Genomic DNA, 16881 nt, shown 5'->3' on the forward strand with positions numbered 1-16881 from the left:
AGCGCTAAAATCACACGTAACATTGAATCATGTCCTGAATAGTAAGTCCTGAGTCCCAACTCAGCCTCAAAATATCAACAAAAAATATGATAATGTATCTCATCATGTCATAATGTCATATACAATAAAATGAAAGTCTAATCCTATTGATTTCCTCTGCCCCTCTTGCGAGAAAATGGCACAACTTTCTCTTTCCCTCTAGATGTAGAAGTTGGTGCCTGTGCTGGTGGAAATGGCAGTGGAGTCTGACGTGCTCTAGAAGCTAAAGAACTAGTAGTAGCAGCTACAGGAGGCTGAGGTAGACGGAGACCACGTCCTCTACTGGTGGTAGTGGTAGCCAGGGTAGGCGGTGTCACCTCCTCCTCCTGCTCCTCCTCCTCCACCTGACCTCCTCCTGCTCCTGCTCCTGCTCCTCCTGCTCCTCCTCCTCCCCCTCCTCCTCCCCCTCATCCTGCACTAACCAATCATCAGTGGGATCCATGAGAGGCCTCTCGGTCTCAACCCTCCATTCAGCAGTGGTGTCAATCCCATCCAATGAGATGGCTTCCATATCAGGTGTCCTCTCTAGTTGTCTCACCCACAATCGAAGATTGTAGTAGACATAGACCATGTCATTAAGTCTATGGGACTCCAACCTGTACAAAGTTCATGAAATAATAATTAATAATTAATATTATAAAAAAATATTGTTTAAAACTTTAATGAATTCAAAAATTTATTTGGAAATTTGCAATATTTTAAATGTTTAAGTGTTAACCTATTGCGCTTCTTGTTGTGTATTTTTTCAAATACACTCCAATTGCGCTCACATCCTGAGGAGCTGCATGTTTGGCTGAGGATGCGTACGGCAAGCTTTTGCAAAAGGGGTACTCTGCCACCATACATCTTCCACCATGCGTCTACAACAAAATCACAAATAAAATTTTAAATAAACATAAGAAAAAAATGGAATTTGAAGAGACAATGAAATTTGAAACAAAGTTACAAAGTACAAACTAAAAAATACCTGGCATTTTAATCGTCCTATCAGTGACAGCCATCTCAAAGCCAAATGTGCCACCTGACATCTTATATGTCTCAATTTGTCTAGAGATCTCTATACGTTGTTCTGGAGATCTCACCATCTTCTGGACACAGGTTAATAATCCTTCCACGACCTCAGCATCAAAATCAAACCCACATGCATAAGAAAATGCAGGGTTCAGGAAAAGCCCAGCAGCATGAATGGGACGATGGAGTGTGTTGTTCCATCGCTCATCAATCACTTCCCATAGAAGGAGTTGTTTCTGAAACCCATCATCTCCCTTATCATCATAGTAGGACCGAATGGCTTCTTTGGCCCTGTCCATGGCTTCATACAAATAGCCCATTGCGGGCTTCTCACCATCAACCAACCGAAGAACCTTTACCAAAGGTTCAGTAATGGCGCACACCTCCTACACTCCTGCCCAGAAGTCTTCCTGGTATGAAACTAGTCTGCATATCGCCTCTCCTTCTGGTTTGCGGCTCATTGACGAAGCACGCGACTCCTCTGAAAGAAACATTCTCTTCAAATCCCACATAGAATTCAAAAGGGATTGAAGAGATATGAAACTCGTCGCAAACCGTGTAATGGCGGGGCGCACCAACTCTTTGTTGTTGGTGAATCTTCTCATCAAGCTAAGCACAGATGTATGATTATATATAAATTTTGTGATGCTTTTTGATGAGTCAACAATATCTTTGACAAAGGGAATTTTCCCTATGTCCTCTAACATCAAATCAATACAATGGGCAGCACAAGGTGTCCAAAATAAAGTAGGATGCCTGTCCATAAGCATTCTACCAGCAACAACATAATTTGCAGCATTGTCCGTTATGACTTGGACAACATTTTCTGCACCCACCTCCAAAATAAACACATCTAGCAAATCACATAAAGTTCTTGCATCTTTGATTTGATGAGTTGCATCAATAGATTTGATAAACATAGTCCCCTTGGGACAACTAACCAAGAAGTTTATAAGGGTTCTCCCCTTTTGGTCAGTCCAACCATCTGACATAACAGTGCATCCTGTTTGTGCCCATGATGCCCTAAAATCCTCCAATCTTTGGGTGCAGTCACACTTTTCCTCTTGAAGAATCCGGCCTCTGAAATCATGAAGAGAAGGGATTTTGTACCCCGGGCCAACACTGGCAATAACATCAACAGCAGGTTGGAAAAATGGATTATTCCTTACAACGGTGAAAGGAATATCACTCCAGAGGAGAAATTTTGCCATCAACCTATCAGCTTGTTCTTTTTCAGTTCTTTTTAGCATTGAACCGATAGTTGGTTGTGAACCAGGTGTGGTTCGAGGAACAAAAAATGATGATGCAGCTACCGGATTGACTGACGCTGCAGTAGAACCAGTGCCACTTGGTCCACTTCCTTCAGCTGACCTTCTTAGTTGCCTTTTGAGTTCTTCTTTGGCCTCTCTAGTTTGCTCTAATTCTCCCAATGCTCTCATGGCTCTTTGGATAAGTTCAGGATTTGTATTTATACAGGGCCCCACATCACGTCCAGGGATTTGTGCAAGGTGGTACTTCAACCTGTACACCCCCCCGCTTATCTCCTTTCCACACAACTTGCAATTCAAGTTTTGTCTATCATTCGGAGCTTTAGGTTCACCATATTCCCAGAAAAGATCCAATTTCCTTGGCATGTTTGTTTTTGAATTTTGAATTTGCAAACCTATGGAAAAATAAGGATTAGGAAATAGGAATTTAGGATTACATAATACAAATTACAATTTAGCATTTACAAAATTACAAGTTAATTATTTCCAAAATCCCAATTTCCAAACCCAAGTTACCCAACCAAATGCCAATGGCAAATGCCAAAAAACAATGAAAATTCAAAAAACATAAACAATGTTTAAAAAAAATGAAAACAGAAATAGAAAAAATAAAAAGTAAAAAGATAAAAAAAAAAAAAAAAAAAAAAATTGGTTCTCATAGTCATAACAAATTACCCATCCCAAATCAATGAAAAATTACAAAAAATTCTTTAAAAACAATGAAAAACAAAGTTTTTAAAGAAGCAAAACAAAAAAAAATTAATCTACATACTGTTTTTATGGACAAATTGGTGATCTTGTCTTGGATTTCTCCTAAAAACACTTGGATTTGCTCCCAAAGTCGACCCAAACCCTTTAGCTCTTCTCCTCCTCCTCCGCGCGGCGACAGTCAAAAATGACTTAAAAATTTTCATTTTTTCTTATTAAAAGCCCGCTGCCCGCGCCCTCGGCGATTTTTCCAAAAAATCGCGATTTTTTCGGAAAAAGCGTTAAAAAAAATCCGGCGATTTTTTGGGATAAAACGCGCATTTTATGCGGTCTTCCGAAAAAAGCGCGATTTTTTGAAAAAAGCGCGATTTTAACAACGCTGATATATATATATATATATATATATATATATAACCTTTTAAATTATTTAATTTAATAATTTCTTTAGTGAACCCAACAGCAAATAAAGCATAAAATAAATTAATATATTTATATTTACACACATTTTAATAACTATATACATAACCTTGTAAATCAAAAACTTCTTAGTGAACGTGACAGGAAATCAAGCATAAATGTATATAAATTATATAGTATAATATAAATAATATAGATATAAAACTAAGACATACGATTATATAATCTAATTAATATATATACACACTTTAATAACTATATACATAACAGTTTAAATTATAGAACAAAAATAAAAAATAAAAAATAAGAAAAAATTTAGTGAACCCGACAGAAGACAGAAAGCCAACGTATCAACAATTACAGTGTCTGGTGGTGAAATTCGGCACTTTAGTGAACCCAACAGAAAATAAAGCATCAGATGGTGAAATTCGGCCATCCAATACTCACTGCTTACCACGTCACGACCCTCAGAATAAATAGTATTGAATTTGAATTTCGAATTAGACGCACCCATGATTCACAGTCCAGTTGTTAATCTTTTTGTACTTAAAAAACCAAAAAGGACAAGATGCACATATGAATCTCGGGATTCGTTTTATAGTGGGCAGATTTGTTTCCAACAGCACATGAAATATTTATCAAACAGATTCTGGGAGGATCCAGTCAGATCCGAATCCGGTTTCAGATCCAATTCGGGGATCCTTCCCCCAAGGTCAACACATCCTGTAACATCGAAAGGAGATGAACAATTTTCTAGACATATCCAACATAAAAAGGACAGTCAATTGAAATAAATAAATGGAAAATATACATAAAATAGTGAATAAGATATATGATAGATAAGTTAATGATATAATTCCATGTCACCATGTACTTGTATGCATTGACTAGACACCATGGTTAAACATCATGTCCCCGGGATAGATCACGTCCCTTGTTTAGGATGTAACACTTTATATTTATTATAATTTACTATTCTATTATTATTATTGATTTTTTTATTTATTTAATGTTACATGTATGTACATGTATATTATGTTCATTACAGCATACTTTATCACTGCATGATATTAACAAGTTCTATTGTCTCCTCCTATGGTTTTGGGTGTGGTGCAGTGATGCATGATGCCTGATTTTCCTAGGTGATATCACGTTATGATATTAGATATCACCTAGGGGAAATGTGTTTGATGCTGAATAGCACCCAAAGTAATATATTTTTTCCTATGTTTAAGTTAAAGAGAGGAGGTACCATATGCATTCATTGGTCTTCATTCCACATCATATGGCAAGCTTAATGGAATAACGGAGCTACTGACTCTACTCATGTGATATTTTATGATTGTAATCTTTTCAAATTTCGTTTATTTCTGTACGAGACCTTTGTAGTATGTTATGAAGGCCTTCTACGGAAATATCTACCATTTGGATGGTGTAACGTGAAGATATAGTCACTCTTATTTCCATTGTTGTTGTGTTAAGCTTGCATCTAACAAGCCTAATTATGGATTGAATAATATCACATCACCTTCATAACAAAGCTTGAGAATGGCACCCGTAGTTTTCCAAGGTTAGTTTTCAGCAACATTCATGCATTTCGCCTCTTAGATGCACACTTCCTTGACTCCATTTTGCACAAGATTTGGTAGGCATAAGTCTTGGGGTTTCCATCACCTAACTATTCTCAAACCATTCATCTTTTCACCGATCCACAACCACTTGTTTTGTTAATTCTTACCCTTCAAACAGAACCTAGAGCCTCCACTCCACAGCATTAACAAACCTACTTAGTGACACCCCCCTCATATTGGAGGACAGCCAACTTAAAGAAACAACAAGAGTTACCAAGGTGACAATGGGTAGCCTTCCCAAGTTACACAAAGATAACACCTTGGTGCTTCAGACTTTATACTACTTGGGTGCTAGATTTTGTTGTAGCGGTGCCAAATGGCAATATAACGAGAATCTATAATAAGCAATGTTACTCGAGCAACAATAGATTCATTGGCATGAGATGTTCATCCACTAAATTTTAATTTCTACAGTTTTTATGTTGCATCTCCTAGCCCTGCCCCACAATCCCATAAATTTATATATTCCGCAATAGACCTCAATCCACAATCTTCTCATCCCTGAACCTTTGGGAAAATTAGCAATGCAATAAAATACGACACAGTTAGTCATGAAAAATAAATCAGGTGTTCATCAATGGGTCTAGCCCAGGTTTTTCAGAGCAAGAATTGCTATTCTCCCCAACCGGGTTCATATCCCGCTTCTGACATGTGTTGCTCTGCATGAGCAAATTGTTCATTGAGGCTCTCCATAAGCCATGCTGAATATTTCACCCTTCTTTACGGGCTGGAGGAAGGGATGAGTAGTTACAAGTAAATATTAGAATTTAAGAACTGGAAAAAATAAATAAATAAATCAAATGTTCAGCTATTGTTGAACTTGACAATAGTACTCCAAAAATATACAAAAACAAACCAACTTCTTTTCAAGGGAACCCTAAGGAAACAGAGAACATTAGTTCTGTTTATAACAAACAGATATACAGACCAATAACTACATACTTTTGCAAAATTCTAAGCACACTCCATCCTACCTACCTGTCCATATAATCTTTCTTCAACTTCAACCAGTTATTAGACCGCTTTGCAGGCTCATATGTTGCGTCTTGCTCCAGTGTTTTGATGATTAAACCTTCACAACTGTAAATACACCCCCATTAAACAAAGTATAGCTTTCATAAAACCAGAGAAAAATACATAAATATAAAAGTCATCTAACAAAACACAACTTATATTTCAACATGTCTAAAAACCAACAGAAGTTAAAAAGTCCACGTTAAAGTACCAGACTTGGGAGATTTCATAGGATAGGTTTCTCAGAAATAATCGTTTACCAATATCCATAACAATACCACACTAACGATTCACACGATGCAGACCCATGAGATGTAGAACAGTCAGTGACAGGGTGTTCTGTTAAGGCACTCCCTCTGACAAGGCTTCTGTTTTGAAACCTCATTTATACAAAAAAACCAGGCATGTTAAGGGTTGGTGTGGCCAAGGCCAGGAATGATCCCCAGCTGATTTTGACAGCTTAGATTCCCCTGGGTTGCAGCTTCTTAGTCAAAGTCTAGTCCCTGGAGTCCCAGACAAACTAGCAAAAGAAAAAAAAGATTCACAGCATGGCCAACAAAACAAATTCAAATATCAGACCAATCTATGCCATATACCAGACTTGAGAGGCATCTTCTGTAAAAGGCACAACATTAACATTTAGAACGTTTAAAAATCATAGCTTTTCCAGGTAAATAACACAAATGACAAAGAAAAACTGTCTTCTATTTGCAATAGATAAAAATTGATCTCAGGAAAATATTATAGACAACAACATTAAGATGAGAGAAAATTGAGAGTAAAACTGAAAATAGTATTGTTGTCCAACAATGACCAAAATAAATCAAACGGGGTGTAATAATAGCTATGTTACCGGATCCGGCAGAGGCAGGAGGAATATTGCCGGATCCACAGATCTGAACCAGATCCGGATACGATACACCAAAAATACGTCTAAAATACGTATTTTATAAATATACAGTTTTTGGAAACAGTAAACTTTCCCAGGATACGGATCCCGCTGGTGGCTGCCAGAAACAGTGAAATGGTCGCCAGAAAGTCAGAAAAAGCGGAATTTTTTTAGGGTTCGATTGTCGCTGTAAGTTTAGATATGCGTCCTCAGCCAGCCAAGAACGCTGTCGTCAGTCAGCCGTTGTCCCCACGCTGCCGTCAGTCAGTCATTGCCCCAGCCAGCAAGGCTTAGCCACGGTGCTCAGCCACCGCCTCGTTGCTGCCCGTTGTTGCTCAGCGGACAGGTTAAAAAAAAATCAAACGTCATATAAAATACACAAGAAAATTATAATCGCTTATAACTTCCGAATCCTGGTAACATAGGAAAATTATAATCGCTTAGAATACAAGACATTATAAACTTTAATGAACGTGGATGTGACGAAAATTATAATAGACTTATTGTTAATTTAAATATTTAAAGTTTAAAAAGTAAGTTTTTATTTTAATCAATTTTAAAATTTCTCTTCATGTTTAAAAAGTAAGTTTTCTAAAATAAGTTTAATAATTTGCTTAATATAAATATTATAACTAATAATTGATTTTTAAATATTTATAAATGATGCATTAATTTTATTATAATTAAATTAATAATTATTTTAAATATTTATAAATGATGCATTAATTTTCTTATAATTAAACTAATAATTATTTTTAAAGTATTACATTGAATTATATATTTAAAAATTCACATATGTTTTTTATTTTTATATAAATTTAATTAATGTTTAATTAATATTAATAAATGATACATTAAATATGAAATTATTTATACAATAATTATTTATTGTATGTAAAAATTATATATTTAAAAACTAACTTATGATTTTATTTTTATATTAATATAAATTTTAATTTTAAAAATTTTAATTTTTTTTTATTTGCTTGTACTTGACGTTTCCTTGCCGTTTCCGGATCCTGGCTTTTCAAAAAATTAGCGGATCCGTATCCGAATCCGTATCCATATCCGGATCCGGATCCGAATCCGAATCCTGGTAACTTAGAATAATAGCCAAACCAAAACACCCTAAAATGAGATAAAATGAAATGAAAACAGAGTACAACAGTGCCATCACACAAAATGACATAGTATAAGCATACATGTAGGTTATCCCAAGAAGCAAGACCCTATAAGGTGAAGGAGAACCACTGAAAAAAACATAGCCGGGACAAAATTGCAGCTGCCACAAGCAGATGAGAGAGTAAAAAAGAAAGAAATGTGACCTGTATGCTCCCCAGAGCAAATATGTTGGAGCGACAAGAAGCTCAACAAATCCAACTGCCTATTTCAATGGAAGGCTTTGATTTCCGTGTGACAAGCACAGTTATATAATCAAAACTGATCAGAGTTTTGTAATGATGGTTGTTTCACTAGGGAATATGACTGGAATGAACTCTATATAACAAATTTATCCCTTGCCTGTGCATACCAACGAATAGAAAAGCCCTTATAGCCTTTCAATCCATATTTATTTTCCAATGGAATTTATAAAATCACAAATCTAAAAGGAAAAGAATATGAAACAATACCTACTGTTTACAGCTTCTTGAAGAAATTTCTGCATTTCTTCTATATCATTTGATTCCGTTGCAGTTGCAAATTGGAATTTTCCTGCTTCCTCTTGAAAAGAATCATACAAGAACTGCATGAAAATCCATGCAAAGTCACTTTTTTCTGATATCTACACTCCATTACAAAGCTCAGGCTATCTAACAAACCTTATTCGTCAACATTCAAAATCCATACTAGTTAAAAGAGCAAATTCTGATTTTATTGCATAAAAAAGCAAGCAACAACTCTATCTTACACCATTTTCTTCATAAAATGATTCTTCTACCCACACATGCATATGTAGCACTATTCAAATTTCATCAATCATATCTACCTGCCCATTCAGCCCTAAAATAAATCTATGTTTACATCTAGCATGATAGACAATTTATAGCAACCAAAGAACTCCCACTTCCACATTCTTAGAAAATGCATCTCTAACCAAACTTATTTAACAACACCATATGATAAAGAAAAAATAAGCTTAAGGCCTTTTGCACAACATTCTAACATACAAATACAATTCTGCAGAGATTGAGTGAAAATCCATACCTCTCTTCGCACTTTTAGTTGTTCTTGTAAAAGTTGTCGGTCATTAAGATATAAAAGGTCAAAAGCAAAAATACAAACTTGCACTTTGATGTCACTAACTATAACACCTTTTCGGGCACGAGTGCTCAAAACCTGCAAAAATCCACATTATAGATGGTTTACAACTAAAATTTCCACAAAAGAGAATATAACTACAATTAAAATATTTAATGCATAAACAATCAAAAAGTACAAGCTACAACAACAACAATAAATTAATTGAAAAAATAAAATAAAAACCACCACCAAAGACTTGAAACACCTAATCCAGTAATTAATAAATTATAAAGAACTGCCAATTCAGGCATTTGCTAATAACAATAGTCGTTACAGAAAAAAATATGGAAACGCAAATATCTAAATAACTGGCATAGAGATTTGAAGAGAGCATCTTAAATTTATAAAACCAACTTCCATTGGATATTGAAAAAAATAATCTAAGTCACCAGCATTTTTACCTACTTTCCCAAATCTGTGGGTGATGTAAGCAATAAAGCAGATCCATCATGGATCCACTTGGAAACAGAACCCAGAAGACAGAAGCAGATCCTGCATATTCAAGGCCCTCACCACACACAGATCCCACAAACACTCCTTATTTTTTTGCTGCCACTTGCTAGAATCTTGAGCACCATTCCAAAGCTATAACAACACCACACCCCATTTCCAAAACACATCAGATTTCTTATATCTGTGAATTGCAATTGCTTAGCATGAGCGGTGACAATGTATGAGGGTTTTGTCACCTTGCTGAGAATTTTCAATTTGTGTGGTTATTGTCACATCTTTGGTGGTTCAATAGATGCTTGCACAAAGAATCAAAGCTATATCAAGGGGCAGTCAATATGTCAAAGTTTACTTACAGGTATGTAACATGATTGTTGTTTGTTTTGATGTTCTGTTATAAAGGTTCTGTTTCTGTTTGCATGTTTGTTTGTGTCTATTTTTAACCATGAGCCATAAATGACTTTTTTACAAGACCATTCGTATATACATGGATTCTAGTTCCTTATATTTTGCCAGACTGAAAATCTTCTTGGTGTATTTCTGAGAATTTGTTTAGCTCTCCTTAATGTAACTTTACCCATCCTTGGATTTACATTGCTATGTTTACAACATTCACCTGGTAAGCAGTGTTTTCTTAGCTATTTTTTTCGATCCCTATGATCTGTCCTACCCTAGCTCATTTCTACTCTGTTAGACATAGTTTATAGTCATGTCGGCCAACATTGATAGTCTGTGGTCATCAATATAATCTCTCTTCATTCCTCTAATCTATTGCATCTCTGGTATTTGGTATCTTTGAGACAAAAGATCAGACCCATTTGTAAAACAGTTGAAGAACAGTCAAAGGCACTGTGGATAAAATTGCCAATTTTTCAGCAATGTGCAGAAAAATCATGATATTTCCATAGCAATTTTTTCTGATTTTTACCCAAATTTTGCCGATTTTTTTGGTTTTTCCTTATTTTTTCACCAATCTCTCTGAAAAGACATTTTCTGTACCCTCGCCAATTTTTTTTAATGCCGATTTTTTCAACACTCGTTAAAGGTTGTAAATGTGGGCCTGACACATACATGAACAACAAGCTTACCAATGTTGGAAACACTAAGAGGGGGATGAATCAGTATTTCACTTCAATTAGTTAATTAACTTAATTTTAATCTTCAGAGCAATAGTTAACATTAGCATTAGGTCAAACATAAACAGTTAACAACACCATTCAACAATACACAACATCAAAGATAATACACCAAGGATTTTTAGGTGGAAACACTTCCGAGAGAAAAACTACCAAACGCTTTTAATATAGGTATTTTCAAGATTACATCAATGGGAAGCTCCAACTTCTCATATTTTCCAACAACAACTAGAAGGAGGCTCCAATCCACAAATTTATCAGCTCCAACTGGAACAACGCTCCAATGCCCTGATTTACCAGCTCCAACTGGAAGGACACTCCAACACCTTGGTTTTATCAGCTCTGACTAACATGATGCCAACACCCTGCAGAGGCTCCAACCTGCTCTACCACCACTTTGACGCCCTAAAGTTTTCTCAGACTCCAACCTGAAGGAGACTCCAATCTCTACCTTGCACCACCTTGCGCCCTAAAATTGAAAGATAAAAGAATGAAGAGATCACCCGTGGTCAAACTGATTAGCCACTGAACTACGCTTTGTAGCCATTCCTCAAATAACCAAGTTTGCTCAACACACCAAGCTATTAAACACTAGTAGCAATATGCATACATCTACCAACAAGCCTTATAAATGAAATCCCTAGCCAGCTCTACTCAACAATATACTAAGTCACATGACACGAGGACATGGAGGACACGTAAATATGAGTATTCGACACGACACACAGTGACCTCGGAAACAGGACACGGGGACAGGTTTTATATATATAATACTGAAATATATGCCTAGTCCATATTTTATAGAAATTAGAACATCTACATATATGAATCGTGATGATATCTATTTAGTAATTTACCAATTTAGTATTTACCAGTGTTAAGAAAATTGCAATTTAATCGCAATTTTTTCGAAAAATCACTATTTTTCGCTGAAACGATTAAATTGGTTATTTTTTCATTTTGAAAAAAAATCACGATTTATTCTCGATTTTTTGGGAATAATCTTGATTTTTGTATTTTTTTTATCTTTTAAAAAAAATTTATTTCTTTAATTTTGACGATTTTTACCAATTTTTACCATTGTTTACTGATTTTATCCCGATTTATACACTTTTTTCATATTTCAGACCCTCGTTGATTTAATCCCGACAGCAATGTTCGCAACATTTGCATTTACAATTTTGCAATTTTAGAACTATTTAATTTATTAACTTACAACATCAATGAAGTTTACAATTCAAAGTTTGTTGTTCATATTATTCACAATTGTTCAAGCACATAAGAAACTAGAAATTTAGAAATATCATGATTGATAAAATACACAATAGAGGTAGGAATATCATAGCTCGTCAGTGGTACTAGTCATGACTCATGACTCTATCAATAGTCCAGGTCCTCATCCATGTCATAATCACCATCACTACTATGCCCAATCCAAGATCTCCTGCTACATTTGTTGGTGTGCAAGATGCCCCCTCAAGAGACTCATCATCAAAAGTGACTAGCTCTAACACTGTGTCATTAAGACCCATGTTGGCTAACTCCTCACAAATAGACATGACACTGATAGGAAAAATGAAAAAAAAAATCAAGGCACAATGCCTTTTACTTTGGGATTTTAGTGGGACACGTGTCCTAATACCAAGACATGTTAACGCAAGTGTCTAACACAGCCCAAACACGTGTCCCGATTTTAGGACACGTTTTTCAGGCCCAAACACGTGTCCTGATTTTAGGACACGTTGAAAAACGTGTCCTAAAATCAGGACACGTGTTTGGGCCGTGTCAAAAACATGCCTTAACATGTCTTGGTAACACATTTTACGGGTCGTGTCATGTCCGACATGCAAAATATGAGACACAAGACCCCTAAGGACGTCTCTTGTGACTTAGACAATATATAAAAATGATAAGACCCAATAGCGTTATGCATCCATCAGTGGTAGTAGCAATACATATTTTCCAACAACTCCACAAGACATAATCACTACTAAACCCTAGCTCAACAAAACTCTGCCAAATACATCACAATTCTGACCAAGAGCATAATATTATCCTCAATAGCATAATATTGTCCTTAATAATCATTGCTTTGCTTCTACAAAAAGATCAAACCCTAGTTCTACCCAATACTACCTGTTGACCAATCAAGTGTCAACTACCCTACAACAGAGTATATTTTTGAGCATTCCGTCATGTTCAGATCAGACAAAATTTTCAGACTTCATCATCATCATCATCATGCAACTTCTTGACATTCTATTGTAATCAACCAAATTCTACAGCCCCATGGTGTCATGATGTAAAAATAATCCTCGTATGTTGAATATAAATCCAAGTAATATGTCTAGGTAGCTTAATATTTTTTCTAGAGAGTTTTCACTCAGATTTTTTTCCTTAGCTAATTATTTGTGTTTCTCAACACTAAATAATTGGTTACATTTTTCTCCCCAATTTACCCCAAAGATAGAGTGAGGCTTGATGGTGAAGTCTTAGGTGAGTCCTAGTGTATAGAGTCGATACAAATTGCCATACTAGATTATGTCTAAAGTTTTGCAAAATTTGTTGTCTAGAGGTCAGTTTTTAATTGTCAAATTTCTTGTTCTTATTGGGATTTTTATGTAATATTCCATGTAAAATGTAAAAAAGTGTTGCCTATAGAATTTGTCAGGGGTATGAGTACTTAAAATTACACCTCAACTTTCTATCTAGACATACATTGAGGGTGGGAAAATATATTTAAACCCCTCTAGAGTCATTTTTTATTTTCCAGAAAAAAAAAATGGCAAAATAATTAGCCAAAAATTGGTTAGAAAATTAAACGAGAGAAAAATAAAATTCTCTCCAAGTAAAAAATATTTTAAGAAGGATGTGCACTTTCCAAGAAAGGAACCTTATCAAATCAAGCAAAAAAAAAACCCAAAAGAAATCATTAGTCCAAAAACGTAGCTAATTACCCAAAAAATCAAATTTTTTTAATGTGATGGTCCAAGTTGGTTCAGTTGAATGAGAGGATTTCGAGGAGAAAACTGGGAAAAAAAATTGGTCCCTAATCAACTCCATCTTCAAGGTGTTGAGAAATCAATGCATGTAGTTATTAGGGTATTGATTCCTCTTTTCTTGATAATTACTTCTGATGTGTATAGGCTTCTTTACTTCTTTCTTATGTTGTCTTTCATCAAGCAATTACCAAATCAAAAATGCATGAAGATCACAAGAACAAGAGACACAAGATGTAGGCACTCAACCAAGGCAAAACCCCTCTCTAAGGGAACACCCAGTTAAACTCTTCTTCAATAATTGAACCAAGTCAAAGTGAGACAATCCAAGACCTTTAGACCTAGACATAGACCTCCTCCAATCACCAAGTCATCCCTCCTTCCAAGTAAATAGATTCTATCAAAGTCAACGAAAATATCTTCCTTCAAAACTACTTCAATCTGGAATTTTGACCCCCTTGCAACTCAAAATTTCAGACCTGTTGTTACTGCATAAATTTTGTCCCTTGCAACTTGCCCAAAAACCCTAGAAAACCTGCACATGTGAGAGAGAGATGCCTCGAAAACTTTGGTTTCTCCTTCCTTTTCCTTGACTTCGCTCTCCTTTTTCTTGCACTTGTACCGCAGATCGAACTTGTGGATGATGGATGCCAAATAGGTTGAGCTCCTCTTCTATTTACACTACTCCCACAGGGTCGAACAGCCCCAATCTAGGCCAACTTCTTCAAGGCAAGGCCGACTTGCTGAGGAGGTGACAAATGACTATTTTGACTCAAAAATAATTTTCTTTACATGACACAAAAGCCTAAGAAAGGTCTAATAAATATAACAATGACTCTTATGACTCAAGAGAAACCATAAAAGCCTACAATGGAGGCTTTGACCTAATAAATAACTAAAATAAGCAAGAAAACCATGCATGAAAATAATTTTCTTTTTCTTCTTTTTCAATTTTATATTAAATACATGATAATAAAATACAATAACAATTATGAAGACCAACCATAGTTACATTTTTCGACACCCTCTCAACTAGGGAGGTATTCATAATTATTCTAATAGCTACAAGGATGTACTCAAATTGACATTGTTCACTTGAAGAGTTATAGCATACGCAATGTTAGGGATACCTTAACTGCCAAGGTATCCACACAACAGGGACTGAGGTGTCATCTACGCATTTGCCACTATAGGTACCATCTGGCTACAGCACTAGTATTCATCCAACAAGATACCATCTGGGCCTCCATGCCCTCACACCAACCCTTACAGGGATCCAAGTATTAACACTAAACCGAAGCTCCAACTGATACCCTGCCTCTGCGATCTAGACATCAACTGAGATCTCAATGCTAACTAGGCCATGATGTCCTTGCAAGTACCAACATGCAAGCAGTTTTATGGCACTTCATCTCTCCCTCTCAACCAAATCAGTGATATTCACTAATTCGAGCATGCTCCTAAAATAAACTAACTTCTTGTTAGGAAGAGATTTCTTCAACACATTAGCTACATGTTCATCTGTGTTGAGAAATTTAGGGCATTAAAAGTAGGTGATTTCTCTTGTAATGATAATTGCTTGTGAATGCTTTTTAGTTCTTTAGATTAGGATCTTACATTAACTTAGATTATTATAGTGTTCTTCTTCGTCAAACAATTACCAAAGCATAAACAATAAAGAGACAAGAGACATAGAATACAGGCGATCAGCCAGGGCCAAAACCTCTCCAACTTGAGAGGAAAACCCAAACGAATTCTTCTTCTTATAGAGACTTCAATTAACGAATACCAAGACCAAGTCACTTGACACAACAACCTCTCCAAGACCAAGTCACAAGCTTGACTCCTTCCTTCAGTCAACGATGGTCAAATTTTCTTCTACTCCCACTATTTCGACTATACTTCAGAATGCAGTCCCTTAGTTTAGATCTACATTTCTCGGTCTTTCTTTAGAAACCCTAGTTGTAGTACTTGACTTAGTTTGATATCTTGATCTCCTTTACTTGGATACAAGGACTACCTTATGCAACTTAGCTTAATGAGTATTTTTTTTCCCTTGATTCAACTTCAAGATGCACTGTATAAGCTTCATCCCCTTTCTGCAGTAGACGATCCTTTCCTCGCACATGTGAAGGTGTTAGCCCAAAATAAATCAGAAAAATGACTCGATTATGTTCCTCTTTCGTTCGCTTGGTAGTGAGGCTCTTCCCTTGTGATCTTCGCACTTCTTCCCAGTTCAGATTGCTTGGCCAAATTCTACTCTCCAAAATGATGCTAAGTTCTGCCATATATAAAGTGGTATGTCCATGATATAGGTCGACTTGACCTTGAGCCTAGTCCAACATGCCCTTCTGGAATCGTTTTTAGGCTGACTTCAAGGTGAGCTTGTGGCATCGTCTTGGAGGGTTAACAAATTGTCTTTTACAATAAATGACATGCCCAAATGGGTCTTCAAACTTTGACACTGACTCAACAGAATTTATCACATGATGACCAACCCTAAAGGCTCACAATGGGAGCCTTAATAATAAAAATAAAATTCCTTGATCATGCATCCCATGACTCAAGTATTACAAAAATAATTTTATTTTCTTCTTTACATCAATTACATAAAAATCATAATTACACGTCATTATGAAGACCGAACCTAGTTACATTTTTCAACAATTTGTTGGCATGTACTGTAGCTTCACGACCCCATCTTGAACCAAACTTATAATGTAGTCATACTTGTTGTTAATATGCTTAGTCCTAGCATGGTGAAATCTTCATGTTGCTTTGGTTATCACAATTTAAAATTGTGGGATCCAAGAGCCCCCCAAATCAATCTAATAGAGGTTTCCTTAACCAAACTACTTATTTTCCAACTTCACAAGCAACAACATATTCAGCCTCAGGACTACTCAAAGCAATCTCAACTTGTTTACGACTTATCCAAGAAATCATAGCAGATCCCAAACTAAAACAACCACAAATAGTGCTTCTTCCACCCTTCTCACTGCCACCCCAATCTGAATC

The 16881-nt window shown here is 35.9% G+C and overlaps 2 protein-coding genes across 6 annotated transcripts in view; both read right to left on the reverse strand.

The window, feature by feature from the left end:
- Positions 1 to 1401, reverse strand: part of LOC149190589 (uncharacterized) — a 43158-nt gene extending 41757 nt beyond the window's left edge. The window contains exons 1-2 of the mRNA XM_089412396.1: positions 1007 to 1401; positions 758 to 899 (exon numbers count right to left, since the gene is read on the reverse strand). Of these exons, the coding sequence (XP_089268522.1) occupies positions 758 to 899; positions 1007 to 1370 (506 nt within the window). The 5' untranslated portion in view covers positions 1371 to 1401. The remainder of the gene's footprint in view (positions 1 to 757; positions 900 to 1006) is intronic.
- The window catches only part of LOC149190588 (DNA ligase 1-like), a 309510-nt gene that overhangs the window by 124650 nt on the left and 167979 nt on the right, over positions 1 to 16881 (reverse strand). For all 5 annotated transcript variants that reach the window (XR_016256001.1, XR_016256000.1, XM_089412213.1 and 2 more), the window contains exons 8-10: positions 9183 to 9314; positions 8609 to 8721; positions 6053 to 6154 (exon numbers count right to left, since the gene is read on the reverse strand). Coding sequence is in view for 3 of the 5 variants with exons in the window: in XM_089412213.1 (XP_089268339.1) it covers positions 6053 to 6154; positions 8609 to 8721; positions 9183 to 9314 (347 nt within the window). In the remaining 2 variants the exon portion in view is untranslated. The remainder of the gene's footprint in view (positions 1 to 6052; positions 6155 to 8608; positions 8722 to 9182; positions 9315 to 16881) is intronic.

Source organism: Pinus tabuliformis, chromosome 3_1, assembly GCF_031772625.1.
Source record: "Pinus tabuliformis cultivar Carrire ecotype Pingquan chromosome 3_1, CPIR1, whole genome shotgun sequence".
Lineage (NCBI taxonomy): Eukaryota > Viridiplantae > Streptophyta > Pinopsida > Pinales > Pinaceae > Pinus > Pinus tabuliformis.